The sequence below is a fragment of the Haliotis asinina genome, chromosome 8 (assembly GCF_037392515.1).
Source record: "Haliotis asinina isolate JCU_RB_2024 chromosome 8, JCU_Hal_asi_v2, whole genome shotgun sequence".
Taxonomy (NCBI): Eukaryota; Metazoa; Mollusca; class Gastropoda; order Lepetellida; family Haliotidae; genus Haliotis; species Haliotis asinina.
In genome coordinates this window covers 23,808,972-23,830,029 of record NC_090287.1, presented here as the reverse complement: position 1 = coordinate 23,830,029, position 21,058 = coordinate 23,808,972, and the positions used below count along the sequence as shown (strand labels likewise).

The following is a 21,058-nucleotide window of genomic DNA, read 5'->3' as shown; positions in this document are numbered from 1 at the left end:
CAGTATTGCTCTTGAATGTAACATGGGAGCAAACTGAAGGAGATTGTTTACATCTAACACTTCAGTGAAACCACAACCACTGTTACAAATTCACAAACCTAGAAACAAAATCACAGAAAACTTGGATTCTACCCTGTGATGATATAGGTTTTTGGCATTCATATGGAACTCAGCTCTTCACAGAGCTTAGATGAATGGTCCACACTAACCCCAGGTGTGCAACAGTACACTGTACAAAAATAGACTGGGGATGAGGTCAATACCTGTTTTTATGGACCTGCAAAAAGCAATATTAACCTTGGACTTTTTCCTCACTCAATATCACTTTTCGTAGGTCCATAAAAACAGGTACTACTTGAATTCACCAGTCTATAACTGTTTTAATAAGTAATTACAAAAAAATAAACCCAGCTTCCAAAAACCGAAACATGTCCATTTAGTCAAGAAAAGTAAATATATTTTCACTACAAACAAATAATGTTATGTCTGCAATACTGTGACATGTAAACAATAGAATGACATTACAGCTTGATGTCATAATGCTCTCAACTGAATATGACTTTTGGTCAGACCCAGTTTGGAGTCAACATGCTTTTCTGCCGACAGTCACATGACCGCCCCTGGACCAATCAAGTAGCTGGAAAAATATGCTTTCATGAAAATTGTGTTTTATTGCATTATGTCCACAAGTGTTGTCTCCCATACCTCTGTACAGGCTTCCTCCTTGTCTGCAAATGCTGTGTGGCCCTCTTGCCACAAGAACTCTCTAGTCCTGAGGAATGGTTGTGGATGTTTAAATTCCCACCTCTGTGAAAGAAAATAGTCATGATAATCACAAACATGAAGTTTTATTCAAACTGACCCATTAAACAATGCCAGAGCCAAATCTTATCACCCTCTTCTACACCAATGACAATGGCTGGTAACTTAACAACCACGAAAATAATTGTCCTCCAAAAACAAGAGAGATAATTAATATTCTGGCTACTACTGTGTGTTACAGATCCTGATAAATTTACTGACCACAACATTACACCACTGGTTGAGCCTAAGAGGAAGATCACGGTGAGACTTGATCCACTTGGAGTAGGATGGGTACATCACAGTTTCACTGGTTGGACGAATGGCGATGGGTTCGGCTAACTCTGATTGGCCAGACTTTGTTACCCAGGCCACCTGATGAAAAAGAAAATAACGAATGAAATGATAACAGTTGCACTGAAACAACTTTCAAACAAGAGTCATAAAAGATGACAAATACCCCTGGCCCCAACAAATTACATAAAAGAACAAATCATTTGACAGTTACATAAAGTCCAAATCTTTTCCATGAATACCTAGAAAAATATAAATGCCCAAAATCTGCTAATAGTGCACAATTTTGGGATATGTTTGATACATTTACCAACTTTCATAGAAAAATATTGGTTTTGGAAACAAAATGATTACAGATGGATAGACATGTTGAATATCCCTATACATTATGTGTCAGGGGGCAGAAACTGAAACTAAACAGATCCAGATAATTCAGTCATCAATGCTGTTAACATGCTCTTGGCCAGACCTCAAACTATGTCACAAGCCCTTAGGCCTAGATGACATTTGACATTTAGAATCAGTTCTAATCATACTCTGACCCAAACTTCCAATCGTGTTGCAAAAATGTGCTTGGAATGTATTCTTCCGTGGAATCATTATGGGATGCCAGGGACCTTTACTACCTTTAGTTTTATAGCTATATGGTGGCGGTCTGTAAATAATCAAGTCTGGACCAGACAATCCAGTGATCAACAACATGAGCCTCGATCTGCACAATTGGGAACTGATGTCCTGCTACAAACAAGTCAACAAGTGACCACCTGATCCTGTTAGTCGTGGCTTACGACAAGCATAGGCATCTTTTGTGGCAAGCATGGGTTGCTGAAGACCTATTCTACTCCGGTATCTTCACTGGTTGACAAAATACATGAACTGACCTCTGGGGCAAAGTCTTCTATATGCGTCTTCTCCTTCTCCAGAGCCTGCTGGGACACAAATATAGGGAAGTAGCAGTTTTCCACACCTAGCTTCTTGATCTCCTTGTCAAAGAAGTCCTTGATCATCTCCCATATGGAGTAGGACCAGGGTCGGAGGATGTAGCAGCCACTCACATCGTAGTACTCAATCAGCTCCGCCTTCGTGATCACCTGGGAGTACCAGTCAGAGAGAGCCTCCTCCTTCCTTGCCTCTAGTCCCAGTCTGGAAAGGGGTCAATTGGGAAATACAATGCTTTCAATAGTCATATGACAAAATGCCAGAAATGTTACTTAAGGCGATAAAAGAATCTTGCATTTTACACCCATGATCATAATGTTTACACTTACAATGACTGCTGCATTAGAGATAATTGTTTTGGGAGTGTCCCACGGGAGGGAGTGAGGGAGTGAGTTAGTTTTGCAACTCTTTCAGCAAAATTCCAGCAGTATCACTGTGGGTGACTCAAGAAATCAGCTTCACACACTGTACCTATGTTAGGATTCGAACCCAGGTCTTGAGTATGACAACACTTTGACCAGTAGGAAAGAAGTTATTATTGATGTGATATCATGTTCAAATGATGGTCATCTGTACCGTGTGACTTTCTTGGGTCCCCCTGCGGCTCCATCTTCAGCTTCCTTTGGTTCAGCATTCTCTTGTTTCTTCTCTTGTTTCTTGTCCTGTTTCTTCTCTTGTTTCTTGTCCTGTTTCTTGTCCTGCTTCTTCTTGTCCTGCTTGCGTCCTCCACCTGCCAGGTCCTCACCTGTCAAGGTCTTGTACTGACCCTTCAGCTCAAGCAGGGCCTTCACCTCAACATCTACAGCAGCCTGAAGGAACATAATAATACCATCATTCATCTGATAACACAACAAAAAACAACAACTCATCTCTGAGGCTCAACAAATAATAAATTGTGAAGGTACTGTCATCAAGCCACCCCACTAATCCCTACTGGTCACTTCTTACAACAGACAAGGGTGTGCTGTGAACTTAACTCTGTCAATTCTCCAGCTTTCACAGAGGGTTAAACGCTAACAAATGCTTTATTTACAGTAGACACAGGTTTTACAGAAAAACTTTATTTAAAATCAAAGCAAAATTGATTTATTGGACGATATTAAACCTTGTCTCCTCCTGAAGTTTTGAGCTGTCTAACTTTTTCTCCCTGAGCATCGATTTTTGCCTTGAGCGCTAGTGCTTCTGCAGAGTCTGTAGCAGCTGACATCTCAGGTGCTGACTTCTGTGGCTGTGTGGCTCCTTCTTGTGGCGGCTTCCAGTCGTTGCCAGTAGCTGCCTTGTACTCCGCCTTCAAACTCAGCAGTATTTTCACTTCCGCATCAATGTCACTCTGAAGATCACAAACAGAGTCTGTGCTGTATACACTATCCAGGAAAAGAAACCTTTCAGAATTTCCCACCAGGCCACAGGACCAGTGAGTGGACAATAACTAGTGGTCCTGACTGTACTTCACAGGTCCAAACAGTCATATAGTTCACAGGTCCAAACAGTCAAATATTTACTAAACTATCAATACAAAATTCACTATCCGCTATATGACTATCCATTATTCACTTTAAGTATACTACCCATCAAATGTTGAGACTCATTCAATGCACTCACTATACGCAATGCAATTAAAACATATGGTTACATCGAAGGTGAATTTCTCCATTAACTTGGGAGAGCCAACTGTAAACCTTAAGCAGATGAATTGTATGAGGATCATGCATCAAAATGCTGTAAAGCATGCACAAATATCATGCATGTGAACAGCTGCGTTTTTGGTATAAACTTTTGTTAAGAATTCGCCCATTATCACTGAGTTTCATCATTTATGGGACTCAATACAATCTTTTCAATGTTATGAATTTGTTTTACAAAGCATCAGTTCATGTGCAAACTGTACCCTTAAACAGTAGGGAATCTTTTGCAAAATCTTGTTTAGAACAGTTGACAGAAGTAAGTGGCTACATTTCAGCTTTGGAATCCAAACTATTGAAGGGAAGAATATCTTAATTTTGCATTTGTGTATCATAATCGATATCTGTGTGATGTGTCTATTGTTAGTGTATTAGGACATTACCCAATACTCATAGTTCTGACCACGGCAACTCTTTGCATGTTTCAATGCCTTAATATTGACTAAGACTTTGAACTCTGCTAGAGTACCGACATAATCTTTTGAAATATTCCATCAATATCAGACAAGATATGGAAAAACTAGGCATGAAACAATGCATAAGAAAATCAAACCTTAGTATTCAGTAGGACCAGAGAACATTTTATCCACACGACCAAACTAATTGTCTGTTGACTCGGCCCCAAACAAGGTAGTAAACTGCCAATCACTGTTCTGATTGATCGCAGTGACACACTGTAGAATACTCTCAGATATTCACCTGCTGCATTTCACACAGTCAGCCTTACAGCATCACCAAGACACTGGGTGATATTCCATTACTGTAGTAGTGTCTTGAAATCAATACAAGTAGGAATAACAGCTGTAAGGGTTTTAAAGAACATTTATTCAATTAGCTGAAGATAGGTTATGTCAGAATAGAAAAGATCAATATTTTGTCAACTGTCCCTGTCTGGTCTGTGAGTTTATCCCAATGGTGACCATTGAGGGCACAGTAAATGAAGACCATACATGTCTTTGAGCAGATTTCTTAAATTTCCTGTTACATTATTAAGTAAGCATAAATATAATTCATACTGATAAGTGTAGGTAGAAATCTGTTTCCAGAAAACATGTGAAGATGCATGGTATACTCGTCTCAGCTGAGTTGCCTGATTTGTGCATCTATGCACCTTAGGCCTTTGGAAAATTGATTTGGGTGAAGGCTTACGAAAACCATAAACACAAAGTAACATTTGGTGTCTAAGATCAAGCAATAAACAAAAACTGATTCCAAAGTTTCCTTTTATATTCTATCTACACTGTTATTTACTGCAACAAATCTTCTTAAAACTATTTATTAAAACTGTCATAAATATCACGTATTATCAATGTGCACCAATTAAGGTTACCGAAACATTTATGCAGAGTATGGAGTTTGTTGTTTAATACAAGGAATATGACAGTTGTATGGACAGTAATCAGTGAGTGATTAACATCATGAATTTGGGAATTGAAAGGTACACTCAACTGAGTTTCAAGTAAACATTTTCAAAATTACAGAAGTACTGGCAAGCAGACACAACCAATATTAACTCCAAGAAATCACAATTAACATAAAAACATTCTCAATTGTGAATTCTGAAATACAATTACAAAATTCTAATCCTGATATCATAAGCTTTCAAGACTTACCTGACAGTATCAAGTAGAGACAGTCAGACCTCAGACAGTACCATTACTTGTGAATTAGATATAAGGAATGCTATGGTCAGAAACATCTATGAAACTATCTGCAACATGTGTGATGAAACTCTGAGCAACATGACAAACATGACAAACCGCTTGCATCATTGTTCTTATCAAACCTCCAGATAAGATTTAGCTCATGTGGGTACTGTACCCACCATACTTTGGGGGAGTGGGTATTACCCTCATTTGACTTTAAGACAGTTCCAGATATAAGGTAATGCTTGAAAGTATGTTCATCCTAATGATGCTTCTGTGTAAAGATCACTGGGTACACTGTCCCACAAAGTACAATAATAACAGTCCACATACAATCACAAAGCCAAGCTGTAGTTTACAGTTAAAATAATTATGATTCTCTTTCAGTTTCTCAGCTGTATGCTGTTGTTTGTTATGGCTGTGACTGACCTAGATGTTGACAGATGATGCAACCCAAATACCATGTGGCCAGGGCAGAATCCCTTATCTGCCTCCCACAACAAAACACTACTGCTGTATCAACTATACCTTGTACCCAGGTTCGGGCTCTGAATGAAACCAGTTATTATCTCTCAGTCCCAAAACAAAGTGCTCCACGTGTGCACATGAACACAACCCACTGATGCTAAAAATAGCCCCACATGCAGAGTTAAGCTCGTTGCTGTAGCCACACATGGTACACTCAAGTAGGTGCTGTGTACTTGCCTTTGCTTTACTGATTCTGCCTGTGGGCGTGTGATTTCTACTGAACAATGAATGAGGAACAGTCATCACAGAAGTTTAAGTCATGACAGATGGACTTTAGTCAACTCATCATTGTTCAGGTGTCACATAAGAATTTGTGAAAAATGACAGTGCAACTGATTTAGTCTCTAATACTATTTTATTTACAGGCAATAAATCAAGTGTTGTCCTCAAGGCATGATCTCTGAACTGATTGGATTACCAACATCCCACTGTATTCCCAACAATGTGTCAACAAGAGTCATCAGAAGATGACATATGCCCCAGGCCCCTACATGTTTGAAAGGACAAATCATCTGACAATTACTTATAGTTTTTTCAGACTAAGTTTGAATTGTTTCCATGGAAAAATATAAATGCCATATATCTGTAATCAGCAAAAGTCACCATTTCAAGATCTGTCTCATACATCTGCCAAAATCTTTTGAAAAATATGAAATGGTTTTCGAGTTGTACTCCAGAAACAAAGCCCATCCCTCCATTTTGAAACTAAGTCTGAAACGTGTCCAATGAACCGAGAAAATAAGAAATCACAAAAACCTGTACATAGCAAATGGCAGCACTTTAGGTTCTGATTGATATATCTACTAAGTTTTGCAGAAAAATATCGAACGTTGTTTGAGTTCTGCTCCAGAAATGAAACACATCTGTCCATTTGAAACTAAGTTTGAAACGTTTCCATGGAAACCGAGAAAATAATAAATCACAAAAACCTGCATACACCAAAAGCACAACTTTGGAGTCTGCCCTACATATCTACTAAGTTTTGCTGAAAGATATTAAGAAGTTTTTGAGTTCTGCTCCGGAAGCGAAACACTTTTGAGACTAAGTCTGAAACGTTTCCATGGAAACCTAGAAAATAATAAATCACAAAACCCTGTACATAGCAAAAGGCACCACTTTAGGTTCTGATTGATATATTTACTAAGTTTTGCAAAAAATATTGAGTGGTTTTGAGTTCTGCCTTGGAAACGAAATTCATCCCTCCATCCATGGAAACCGAGAAAATAAGAAATCACAAAAAAAAAAAAGTTTTTGAGGAAAAACTCCAGAAACGAAGTCCACCCCACCATTAGACTAACACCAAATGTGCCATGTAAAAACATTGAAAATAGAACTGACAAAACTCTGCAAATAGCAAAAGGCACAACTATAGGTTGAGATTATTATATGTATCAAGTTTGGTCTAAAAATATTGAATGGTTTCTAAGTTACGCTGCGGAAACAAAATGATGACTGACAGGTCAATGCTTTTGCACTGTCATCCCATACAGAGTGCGAAATAGTTTCTAAATTTTGCTAGCCAGTTACGCTAGCTATGAATGAAAGTTACTAGCCAACAAAAAATGACACCATGGAAATTCACTAAGACATTTACTTGCCTGACTGTATTTTTTCTAGCCACGGGCTAGTGGACTAGTGGCCCTTTGCATACTATTTTTGACCCTATACCCCATCACCTCCTCCCCTTCATCAGCATGACACGAAATTTACTCCATTTAAGATGTGGACAGTTCAATCAGTAACAAGGAATATTTTGCATGCTGTTAACACTGAACACATTGCAAATGCACTTAAGTCAAGTATCATTATTTTAGTAACCAAATTTGATGTGACCAAGATGTCACTTTGTTCAAAATCCAACTGCCTTAGTACAAGGAAACCTGCTGAAACCTGCTGAAACTAGACTAAAAAAAGACAAAACAGTGTTGAACAGCTCTACATGAGCTAACAGAAAAACGGGTAAAAATGGGATTAAAATGCAAACTTCAGGACGCAGTGGCTGACTGCTGAGAAGAAATAATCAAACACTTTGGGGTAACCTTGTCAGGACCTCCATTTTCGAAGCTCTCTTAGCGCTAAGGTAGACGTAGCTGCCATACAATAAAATTAACTTATGGCTATCGTAGCGCTAAGAGAATTTTGAAAATGTAGGCCCTGGATGTCATGCCAAAACCTAGGGTTTAATTCCATTAGATATTTTAGGAATAATACTAAAAGCACCACAAAAGAAATTCACACATGCCCTCAGTATATGTGTAAAAGACCTCTTGGAAAATATCCAATGTCTGATACCAATAATATTTGTGTAGTAGTCAAGAAAAACAACCAATGCGGTCACACACCACCAACAACTTAACGCTGTCCTACCTCACAGGGCTGTTAATTACAAGCAATTTACAATACAATGTTGACATCTTAGGTGTCACTACTGTTTTGAACCATCCAATCACAGCACTGACGGAATGGCTTGATTCAGCAGCTTTCATCTAGCTACTTTAGAATCCCACTTGTTGCCATGGAAACAGCAGTGGAAATAAGGTAGCAAATTTTGTGTAAAATGTGACCAGAGAATCCACTGATGAACAGCATGATCTGTGCAACAGGGAACCGATGATGTGTCAGTGAGCCTGACTACTCAATCCTGTTAGTTACCTCTTACAACAAGCATACCTGCCTTTGTGGCAAGCATGGGTTGCTGATGACCTATTCTACACCAGACCTTCACAGGTCCTTTGGAGTAATACAGATTGTGTACATCATACAGATTTTCATAAAGCTAGTCTTATTCTTGAACCAAACACCAGATAGTGTTGCTATTCTTTTGACCCATCAACCTAAACCTTGATGGGAATTCCTGACATAGCTGAATATTTCCTTTCTCATGTACCTCAGTGGTAGTCAAAATAGAGGCAGTCACTACATATTAATCTAAGTACAAGGGAGATCGTGAGCCAGCTGGACATATCAGTATTTCAGTGACACCACAACATACAGAGGTATTTCCTAATGTCGCGTCATATTAGCGGGCAAAAAGTCACTGCTGTCAGGAAATAGATTATTTTCATGAATCTTTTTGTGATAATTTTCTGATTACATAAATAAGAAATAAGTAAGAGTAAAACATATTGACAGGTTTTTCATCAATCTCTTGTTAACCACAGGCAGTGGCCAGTGGCACCTTTGTAAAAGGAAGTAATTTCATTACCTTAAACCATATGTTACACTTTCACAATACATTGCAATACATAGTGCGATATGCCAACACATATTAAATCATATTGCAATACAAAAATTTGGCAATACCCAACCCAACTGGGAAAAGCAAGATTCATATGCTTGAGGGAGAAAACAGGGGTCAAATAACAGCAACATGTTGTCCTCAGATATTTGAATTGTGTAACAGACTATTTCTTCCATCAGATCTTGGGAAGGCAAAATCAAATTAAAATGATTACCTTCGATGCCTTCTTGCTTTTGAGATCCCGAACCTTGCCTCCTTGGTCTGCTATTTTCTGTTCTAGTTCCTGATTCCCTCCAATGCTGCCACCAGATGACGCTTCTGCCTTCTTCCCGACATCTGCTCCAGGCTTCCAGTCTTTCCCAGTAGCAGATTTGTAGTCTGCCTTTAGAGCCAGGAGGACCTTGACAGCAGCATCAACTTCCTCCTGTCAACACCCAGAAAATAAACTGAGAAAATATGGAGGAGTCTTGACAATGCTAATGAAAGCACCTGTCAGCTATATTTATGGCTATAACCTTTGTTCCCTAATACCCTTTACTATCGTGAATGGTTACCCTAACCACTTTGCACATCATGACCCATCTGCAGCCCAATGTCAAAGGCCACAGCAGCACATATCTTCACCAAAGAAGATGTATATATCAGATCCACTGTAACAGTGGTGACCAATACACAGGCGAAACCTCCAGGTCCCTCAATACCAGACCCAAAGAGCATGAGACAGTTGTCAAACTACTGACAAAACAACTGTTATTTCCAAGACATCACTGAAAACACAAACCTTACCACCACATTAGAATGTACCATCAAAGTACTGTCCACCAACAACAGGCAACAAAGAAAGCTGCAAGATGCCACAGACATCAGAAGATTCTAACCAGTCATGAACAGTGAAAAGAATATAAAACTGTCAGTACTTTGGACTTATTCACTTAATTATCTGTGCCACTATCCATCCAACTCGCATCAATATGTACATATTATCACCAATCATAGCTGTACTTATACTCATGGAAACGAATAAGGGAACATACTAAACTACAGGTGTTCCTTAATTCATTTCCAGGTTTCTTTAAAAGGTATTAATTTGAGTGAAATTCTGAGGAACACTTGTACAGTCGAACCCCACATATCTGAAAATCCCGCATTCAGAATGATTTTTATGTGAAACTAAACTTATGTTCATTAATTGTATTCGCTTAACCAGACCCCGCACTTCCAGACCTGAATGGTGAATTTTCAAACCATTCCCATAGATTTCCATTGAAAAATTATCCTGTTATCCGGATGGAAAAGTCTGTGCACATGAGCATGTGTATGTGTGACATGAATACCATTCACCGCACGACTAAACTAAGCCTAGTAAACTAAAATTTAGATAAATGGTGATTAAATTACAGGAAATAGGAAACTGACTGGCGTTTACAATCATTACCAATTTTGCTAAACTGAGTTACACACTACTAAGTATTATATCAAAACAATAATGTTGGACATATATGTTCCTTTTGCAAATGCACCACTGATAATGGACACGGTTCCTCTCCACAATATAGGCAGGGTATATATACAAGTAAAATGTTTATATTGGTTGTGGCCTTACACATGAAATGTGACCATATAAGATAATTGATGCTCTTGCCCACCCATGAATCAATATGAATTTACTCTTTCCATTTGGTCTCTGGTATTAATAAACCATAATCAATCAGTGAATGAGTGAATATACTTCTACATCAATTTTAGCAATAGCACAGCAGGGGGACACCAGAAATTCACACATTGTACCTTATGTGGGGAACTGAGCTTAAACCACTAGGCTACCCTATTGCCAAGGGACGAAACAGCTAGCTAACCTTCGCGAAGAGCCTGCCTAGGTCATCTTATCAACGGATGAAGACGTAAGAACATACTTGGAAACGAATTTGACATCCATTATTCAGACGACTTTACTCAGACACATTTGCTAGTCCCAGATCAGGTTGTACAAATAAGTTTTGGTTCACCCTGGTCAAGGGAGACAATTCAGATGGCTTTACTCAGCATCATCTATGTAGTTACAGTTAAAGCTACAATGGCAGCCAATGTTCTGGGTAAAACACTGCAACATGTTCAACAAGCTGACGCTTCATGTCATTATATACACTGTTCTAGTTCCTTCACATGCAGTTTAATGTCATGTGAGGTTTGCTGATGAGCTATATTAAGACAAAAACCAATTTGATAGTTCATGACTGGAATGTGCAAACAAGTCTAACATTAACACAGTGAACATCAATGGTGTTGCCACAGTTTCAGTCCACCTGGTCAAGGGAGACAACTCAGATGGCTTTACTCAGCAGCATTTATGTAGCTACAGTTGCACTGTACTGGCGGCCAAAGTAGCAGACAGTAGGATGATAGTAGCTTAGACAATCACACAAATGATTCAGGATTGATAGCTGCAGACAGTCAAATGATTGTAGCATTTGGCATGAATGTGAATGCAGAAAACCTTGATGTCATTTCACAATGTCAACTGAACACAAACGATTAAATTGCACTCAGGCAATACTTTGAAGTACTAGCAAAAAGATAAGTTTAAGTGAATGGGGGTGTGACCCTTTATTGTACAATGCTGCAAGATGTCCATGCATACATTTGGAATATCAGCTGTTACCACCTTTGATCCACTGCCAACTTTATTGAGCCTAAGGAAACAATGTATCAGTTCAACAGTGGATACTAGGGCTGCAACATATACACTGTGTGGTGAATATGATATGTATCACCTACACTGGGTAACAAATACAAATAATTATTCAGGAATATAATATTGTAGTTAAGTGACTGGTGCACAATATGGAACCCCCATGTTGACTGTAAAGTTGTCATAGTAATAACTAGTGATCTGACATGGCACTAAAATTTGGTATGTAATAGACTAATAGTTTTAGTCCACTGTAAAAAATGTGCAGCCATTGCAAACCAACATGACTTGCACTACTGAAACGCTAGAACATATTCCATTCTTGCATATCTCACTTCGAAAAAGGACATAAGGGCTTAAGTTAAACATGCTCCATCAAAAAAATTGTAAATATTCATTCATATTTGGTTCTGGTGACCACAAATAACGCATTGTTTTCATGAAGGGCTGCAGTTCGATTCACCACATATGTGAGTGTATCGTAAACAGCCCTAGTTGACATTCCACTCAGTGAGTGAGTGAGTGACTTTAGTTTTATGCCGTACTTAGCAATTTTCCAGCTATATGGCTGCCGTCTGTAAATAATTGGGTCTGGACCAGACAATCCAGTGATCAACAACATGAGCATCCATCTGCGCAATTGGGAACCGATAACATGTGTCAACCAAGTGAGCAAACCTGACCACCCGATCCCGTTAGTCGCCTCTTACGACAAGCATGGTTTCCTTTTATGGCAAGCATGGGTTGCTGAAGGCCTATTCTACCCCGTGACCTTTACTGGTATCCCACTCAGACACACAGAAATGACACTAGACCAACCAGTCCATAATATATAATGGCCATCCAGGTAAGGTAACAAATCTACACGTGTCCTTTGGTACAAGTGGAACATGAACTGTTTCACCAAACTGCCACAGCAATAACTGAACACTACCACCCTCTTTCGGTTTGCAGTTTAGAGAGGAAAATCAAGGGCACAGTTACTGAATGGTTATCACAAATCACAAGTTTATTTCTGAATGGTAAATGATGTCACAGCAGTTTAAATCTAACTGGTCAAGAGAGACAACTCATGTGGCTTTACTCAGCAGCTTTTATGTCGCTACAGTTTTACTGTACTAGCATCCAAAGTAGCGGCCAGTAGGATGGTCGCAGCTTAGACAATCACAAAAACAAATTCTAAAACAAGAAGACAAAGTCATCAATAGTCCCCACAAAGGCAAAATATCCGTATGTCTACAAGTTATGATTATGCCAAACGTTTTGGTGTGTATATAGAAAAATGGAAGGAGAGTGATTGAGTTTCACAAAGATTTCGGGAATATTACAGAATGAAACTCATGAATTGTAGATAACACTAACTACAATTTATAGTAAATGAAGAACCCTTTTAACAGTTTAAAGAACATTTTTAGTAGATGCTAAGAACACTGATGCAATGATCTGGGTAAACTTCCCCATTTTCTATAAGTTGTAATCCAGAGCTATTATAGCTGTACTTTGTTTTTGTATGTGGTTCAATACCCTCAAATCTGAGGCTGCAGATTAGTTATATTAAGACAAAAATCAATCAAGTTTTTAGATCAGGTTGTACAAACAAATCTAACAGTAACCCAGTAAATATGATCAATGGTGTTGCCACAGTTTCGGTCCACCTGGTAAAGGGAGACAACTCAGATGGCTTTACTCAGCAGCATTTATGTAGCTACAGTAGAACTGTACTGGCGGCCAAAGTAGCAGACAGTAGGATGATAGTAGCTTAGACAATCACACAAACAATTCTGCAAAAACCTCAAAGAATGAAGAGCATGAATTCTAGACCACCATAAGCATGTATTATCATATAAGCATAAAAGCTGCATATAAGCTGTTAGCTCACCCACATACATCTATAATACATGATTAATAATGGCATGTTTTGTCTACAAAAAATACAGCATCTGTGCATATTTTGAATGAAGGATTAAAAGATTGTATTGTTTAGATTTTATTACTGGAGTGTGTAGAGCAGTGCAATATCACATTATTCTTTAATATAAAATCTTAACGAAGAACAAACTGATGACTGAAAATTGAGCATTCTTGCCGATGTTTGCTGATGTTTCTGGTGTACAGTGACCCCTCCTGTCCCAGTAATAGTGTGAGACTCAAACACTTTAGGCTGTGGACTACCACAAATGATAACATCAAGACAGAAATGCTGTCACTAATGTTTTGAACCATCCAATCACAGCACTTAAGGAATGGCTTGATTCAGCAGCCTTGATCTAGCTACCATAGAAATCCACTTGCTGTCATAGTAACAGCAGTGTGATGAAAATAGCTACGTTAGGATTAAATACACGTTATGGAGTCCTTGTCCAAAAGACCACTGTGCATGTGTTTTAGTGTTTCAAACTGAAGCGTACACGTGCTACATACTTTCAGATAAGTGTATTTTTCTGCCACATGAGACACTACTCCAGTAAGATAATGGAGGTGAAACCCCACCAAGCATCACACTTTATATCTGTTTGGGGTGTTGAACTAGGTGACCAGAAATGTGGTACTTTGTGATGAGCAAAAGCTTTAATTAATGTGGTTTCTCCACAGTTCCACTTTTAGAAGCACCATCTTACCGTTATCACATCCATGTAATAAACTGTAATGGTCATAGGCTTCATGTCTGATTCGTAATTATTGGTATGAAGTTTTAACCAAAAGGTGGACAAGTAAGTGAGCGAGCGAGTGAGAGAGAGAGAGAGAGTGAGAGCAAGGTTTTATGCCACTTTTAGCAATATTCCAGCAATTTTACGTCATGGACACCAGATATGGGGCTCACACAATGTACCCATGCGGGGAATTGAACATGGGTCTTCAGCATGATGGGCGAACGCTTTAACTGCTAGGCTACTGTTTGCACTGTTCATTGTGAATATTTCAAAAAAATCATTCTACTTGGCAGTAACGACTCAAAATACGTTCATCCAGACATGTTTTCCAAAAAAATCCCACCTTCAGCATGTCCAAAAGGTTGCTGCTTAATGTATATGTATAAATGTACTGAGTATTTTTCTGTACACGCAGAGTATTGTTAACAAAGTTGGGGTTCCTGAGGAGCTATATGACAAAACTTGACTATGACAAAAACTATGACAAAACTCCACTTCATACTTCCTGACTAGTTTGTGCCAACAAGTAGAAACCCTAAACATGATCAATGATGTCGCTGCAGTTACGGTCCACCTGGTCAAGGGAGATAATTCAGATGGCTTTACTCAGCAGCGTTTATATTGCTACAGTTGCACTGTACTGGCGGCCAAAGTAGCAGACAGTAGGATGATAGTAGCTTCGAGACTCTTACACAAACACTTTTAGAAATGATACGACAGAATGAAGAATTTGCACTTAATTTCATGCCATGTATATTTAATTATATGTAATGTTTTGTCAGATTTCTGAAGAGTTAAGGGATTGGTGGGTTTGCCTCGCCAAGTGGTTGAAGCGTTCGCTTGTCATCCCAAGAAGACCCAGGTTCAATTCCCCACATGAGTACAATGGGTGAAGTCCATTTCTGGTGTCTCGAGTCCTGATATTGCTGGAATATTGCTAAAAATGGTGCAAAACCTCCCTCACTATGAAGAGTTTCAAAAAATCTTGAAATCTCTATGAACAGTGACTGACAATATGGGCAATATCACATGACACTGATTAGCAGATATATAGGAACACCCTGCATTCAGAACAATTCAATTGGTTGAGTTCAAGTCAGGAGGTTTTGAGAAAATGACAATATGCAAATTAGATGCTGCTTACATGTCATGATCTACCTAGATATCATGTTAAGTTTCTGCTAATGCACAGTGTAAACTAGTCCAACAACTTCCATGTTACTGTGTCTTGAAGCATGTAGGTTTTGATCTTAGTTAGGCCTGATCCCAGCACATAAAGCCTTTAAGAACTGCAGAACTGCTTGCAGATTACATAAAGTGGAATCTGTGAAATACAGACACCATGCAGTGCAGTTTTCACAACAATCTGGACTACTTTCGGAGTCCCAGCAAAATCGTTCTTCATTTAGCATTAAATATTGCTTTGTGGTCCAGTCTATTAAGGATTACAGGCTCAACAACAGTCCCAACAATCAATCTGCAGTGAGAACAATGCTGTGTAATCCGGAGTTGGTTGACTGAAATAACAGTCAGTTAAACAAACATCTCTGGCACTGCTGTTTCGGTCCTATTCATTGCCACCTTAGACCACAAGACCACTGGTAGTTTTGGATGTAAAATCAAAGAACACTCTAACAAACATTTTACTGACCCTAATGTTGGAATCTGTGTTATTTTTTTATATCATTACAAGAAGAAGGTAATTTTAATCAAAATGTTAACAAAGAATGTTGCTTTTAGATGCAGCTGGATGATCACATGTCAACAACAACGAGTGTCTATGTTAACTGTCTATTCCAGACTTCTTAGTAATCCAGACAAAAACAGTCGCGACTAGAAAAGTATGTAATAGTCCGGAATAGATTCAACTGTACACATATACCATTTTTTCAGCACAGTTGCTTGCATAAGGCACATGTGTTCATTAAATTCGAACGAATATCAGAATCGTTATAATGTGATGCCAAACAAGCTGCCGATGAAGTGGTGCCTTGTAAAATATCAGAAAGTATGTGATGCAGAAATATACACAGATGACAAAAACCATGCGACTGTACCATATACAACAAAATCTGACTAAAAGTTCTTTGACCACAAATGGAATGGTACATGAATGAACATATTTACCTTTGGAGCCTTCTTGGACTTGAGATCCCGCACCATATTGCCCTGGGCAGTAATCTTGGTGTTGAGGTCATCCACATTGCCACTCGATGCCTGATTATCCGTGCTACCTGACCCTGTTGGGAGCTTCATGTCCGGTTTCCAGTCTAACCCAGTTGCAGCCTTGAAGTCTGCTTTCAGACTCAGTAGGAGTTTCACTGCTGCATCAATCTGGTCCTGGGAGAACAAACATAAATGTCTGGGATACTTCGTAGAGAACCGAACTCTAAGTTCAGTATTCACATGTGATATTACCCATGTAGGTAGATTAATTTTATGCAATATTTTCCACAGGAATATTTTAGAGACGCTCTATGCCGATTACTGATGCGGAGCAATTATACAAATGTTTAATATACCAATCCTTCGCTGTTGAGGAATATGTGACATGATGTCATCCATCCTTGCCATCCATCCTCACATGACCAGGGTGCCGTTGTACAAAGGACCCTCAGCGCTATGCCAGTCATAAGTACGTCAAGGTATGGGGGTTATGATCACCTTCACGTGAAGATCACTTTGAACAATGACACCCAGAACAATAGGCCAGCTCCAGTGTCAGTAGGCTTGGTATTTCATGCTATTTCTCATTTACTCTCTTGAAATTTGCTATATGCCAAAGATTATGGTGGTCAAATACTGAATCAAAGTGACATAACACACCTTTGGTGCCTTCTTGGACTTGAGCTCCCTAACTTGATTGCCTTGAGCCATGACCTTGTTGTTGAGATCATTGATATTGACATCGGCAGCTCCGATCTTCTTGCTAGCTGGAGAAGGCTCTGGGAGTTTGACGTCTGGCTTCCAATCCTTTCCAGCTGCAGCCTTGAAGTCCGCCTTCAGACTCAGCAGAGTTTTCACAGCTGCATCAACCTGGTCCTGAAATACATCATCACATGCAGCAATGTTTAGCTGGGTGTCATTTGTCAAGCTGTTAAGATGTACACCAGAGCCATTGCAGGAATGGGGGAACATTCTCAAATTCTGATTGGCCATCTCTGATAACTGTATCTATTGTCAGTTAATTGTGTGATATAGAGACATCGATCTTTAAATGTATCACACAAACCCACATAAACGTTTTCTGATAAAGTCGTTTTAGCGAGTGATGAGTGATTAAATTCAGATGTGTGTGGAAAACCAGGATCACCATGGTCATGAATAGCATAACTGTTCAACAGGAACATTTTCTCCAATCACTCAGAGACCAATTTCTTGATTCTCATTACTGTTTTTGGTCCTATATGAAGTGTTAAAACAGGTATGAGATACAGGGATATATTCTGACATGGAATAATTATAAGGGTAACACTATTTCTCAGGGCATTATTATTTGCAGAAGCCCGAGGTCTTTTTATTACCTGCCCAATGAAGACTTTTATTATAGCTAAAATGGATGGAATTTTTAATAAAATAAGACATCAGTTTTGAAGCATTTACTGTCATAAGAAACGATGGAGGTCACACTTTTAACAAATATGGACAAGTGAGAGAACAACACAGATTGAAATTGATGACATTTGACCTTGACCTTTGCCGACTTTTACTACCAGCTGCCATATTTTTCATTGCTCAACAATATCAGTAGTATTCGATGTTTTCATAGCTCTATGTTGTAATTTATGGTACAATTGTCAAGGTTGGCACAGGCAAGAAAGTACATAATGGCACAGGTACATGTGATGAATGTGAGTCAGAAATAATGCTAATAATGAACCTAACTTCAAACGATCTGTAGGTGACTGAACATCAACAGCTTAACTACTTATTACATCACCTAACAACAGGCTTGATAAAGACCAGTTTCCATGCATTTTGTAGGCATTATCAAGTTACAATGGCCCGCACATTTCTGATAACAGAGCACGATTTGACGATAATCCTAGCCATTCTAACTATATGCAGTGGTAACACACAAGGAAAGGCATTATGGCTCACCTTGGGAGCTTTCTCGCCCTTGAGCTTCCTGACGAGGTCACCCTGAGCACGGATGTTGTTGTCAAGGTCGACCACACTGACCGGACTCATCTCTGAGGGTGGCAGCTCATCCTGTGGGGATTTCTCGGCTAACTTGCCCTTCTTGCTTTGAGCCTTCTGTAATGGATAAATAACATCAAGTTAGTGAGTGAGTGAGAATGAATACGAGTGAGCAAGTGAGAGTGAACGTGAGAAGAGTAAAAATGAGCGAGTGAGTGTGCAAGTGAAAGTGAGTGAGGCTAACTGAGAGAGAGCAAGTGGGGTTTAACACTCCATTAATCACCTCTTATGACAATTACAGGACACTGGTGCCCTTGTAGGATTAAACACAAGGGAGAATGTCCTATGATCTAAGTGTATCACAACCATTTGACTTACCTCCTTTGCACTCTCCTGTTTGTGTTTGGAACCTGTAGTGGGCATTTCCTTCTGATGTCCATCAGGAATGTTCAGCAACACACAGGGACTCGCTCGTCCAGAGTATCGACTGCAAAACAAAAACTTGTATGAGGGTGGGTCCTACAAAGTCTCAGCTGTCAAGAACAACTGTCAACAGTAATAACTTTCGTAATGGTAAACACATGCTTTAAGGTAGCTGCAGCACTGCAATTCAGGACAAAAACCTACAGCACAGCACAGATGCTGATGTGTTGTTTTACAGTGGAACTAGAAAGTCTACTGAAAATGCTGCACTGAAATACAGGTAACCATGGCAACATAAGAAGATACAATCAATAATCTTCTCTTCAGGTAACTGTCTGTCCCTATCCACAATCTGTATGCTCTGTACCTGACTGGTTCATAAGGTTGGTCACAGATGAAATAACCTCGTCTTTGGAGCTGGATTATATCCCCTTTCTTTAAGGTCGCTAGACAAGGATCGCCAAGCATCTCGGTTTCTTTCTAGCAAAAGAAAACACACATCAAGCAGGCTTGAATACACATCTGATAATGTTATATAAAATTTGTAAACACAATATTTTTATATATCTTAATTTCTGACACACAGACCTTAGCACAACATGTTATTTAATCAAAATGTTAACTGGGATGTTAGAGTGGACATACTCGAGAGTCCTTGTTGACATAGTCCTTGAAGTCCTCCTCCTTGCCTAGCACAGCCTTTGTGATGAGGTAGTCTAACTGGACACACACAGCTGGGATCAATGGCGCCTTGTCCGTAACAGTCAGCCATGTGATCTTCTGGGTCTTCTTGTAGTCCTGGAGAAGACAACAGTATCATTCACATTGGAGTTATGATGAATAACAGACAGCACAGACTTGGACTGACCAACTCAAATCAGGTTTTGGACAGATGAGTGCACAACAGTTGTCAGGGCATTAAAGTCCCCTGTCCAAAGTGAATCAGTTCCCAATAGTCTGCTTCATTTCAGTATGTTTTACAACCATTTCAGAGATATTACAGCTATCTCTGGGTAAGGGTTCACCACACTGTACTCACCTGGCCTTTGGAGTGACAAGCTCAGTCTTTAACCACTTAGCTACTCCACCATTCTGCCATGATATTCGTAAGTTACATGTATTTCTCATAACACTATTTAGAGAATTTGTGTGAAATATTTTCTTTTTGAAAACTGCATTGCATTTAACAGGGAGCATCACATCTGTTTATTTATACACACTTCAGGCAAATACTAATTGGTAGAAACAACCTTCAAGGGTGAACAGTTATCAATTTCATCAAGCTTTTAATCTTAACAAGTATTTAACATGGTTTTAACTGACATCTCCATGTCTAACAGTGGCGCCCATTTATGGTCATAAGATTTCTTCATACTTACTTTGTTGTCCAGGTTGAGTTCAGCATCAATAGACACCACTTTGTCTCCATCCCTGTAACATGAGATAACAGTGAGGGTGCAGGTCACACAGTGGATTTCATCAAACTAGGTTTCTGGGAAGATTTCACCAGTGTAAAGACTATGTACTCAATAACACATTCTATCCATGTGGGAAATAGAACCCAGGTCTTAAGCATGACGAGCGAACACTTTCACCACTCAGCCGACTAATTCACTACAAGACCACCTATCAGCAAGACAACTGTCGCTTCTTCCAATATCCCTTTAATTATGACATAATGATGATTTAGAATTCTATGAATTGTCCTCATTGATCGATGGCTTTCACCATTTTGCTGCCAAGTTAATTTTAAGACACTCAATACATGTAAACTGATCCTATGTCAGTTCATTTAACTGTAACGCAGACCTACTTCTTTATAGATTTGATTTTGAGATTTCCCCAGTTGATGAACGTAACAATCTCGCCTTCCTTGATGACCTGAGCATCAGCACCCTCTATGTACAACTTGGGGCCATACCACACAGTCTTCATGCCAACATCCTTGTTCTGAAGATGAAATATAACAGCAGCTGCACATTCAATAGAATTTTTGGTTTTGTGTGTGGTTATATCACTTACCA

At 39.1% G+C, this 21,058-nt stretch overlaps 1 protein-coding gene across 1 annotated transcript in view; it reads right to left on the bottom strand.

Annotated features, from left to right (window-relative positions):
• Positions 1-21,058, bottom strand: part of LOC137293397 (bifunctional glutamate/proline--tRNA ligase-like) — a 41,798-nt gene that overhangs the window by 7,172 nt on the left and 13,568 nt on the right. The window contains exons 14-27 of the mRNA XM_067823914.1: positions 20,848-20,984; positions 20,414-20,465; positions 19,680-19,832; positions 19,402-19,514; positions 18,990-19,098; positions 18,573-18,728; positions 17,298-17,513; positions 16,599-16,811; positions 9,346-9,555; positions 3,140-3,364; positions 2,611-2,843; positions 1,977-2,238; positions 1,024-1,176; positions 706-807 (exon numbers count right to left, since the gene is read on the bottom strand). Coding sequence (XP_067680015.1) covers positions 706-807; positions 1,024-1,176; positions 1,977-2,238; positions 2,611-2,843; positions 3,140-3,364; positions 9,346-9,555; positions 16,599-16,811; positions 17,298-17,513; positions 18,573-18,728; positions 18,990-19,098; positions 19,402-19,514; positions 19,680-19,832; positions 20,414-20,465; positions 20,848-20,984 — 2,334 coding nt within the window. The remainder of the gene's footprint in view (positions 1-705; positions 808-1,023; positions 1,177-1,976; positions 2,239-2,610; positions 2,844-3,139; positions 3,365-9,345; positions 9,556-16,598; positions 16,812-17,297; positions 17,514-18,572; positions 18,729-18,989; positions 19,099-19,401; positions 19,515-19,679; positions 19,833-20,413; positions 20,466-20,847; positions 20,985-21,058) is intronic.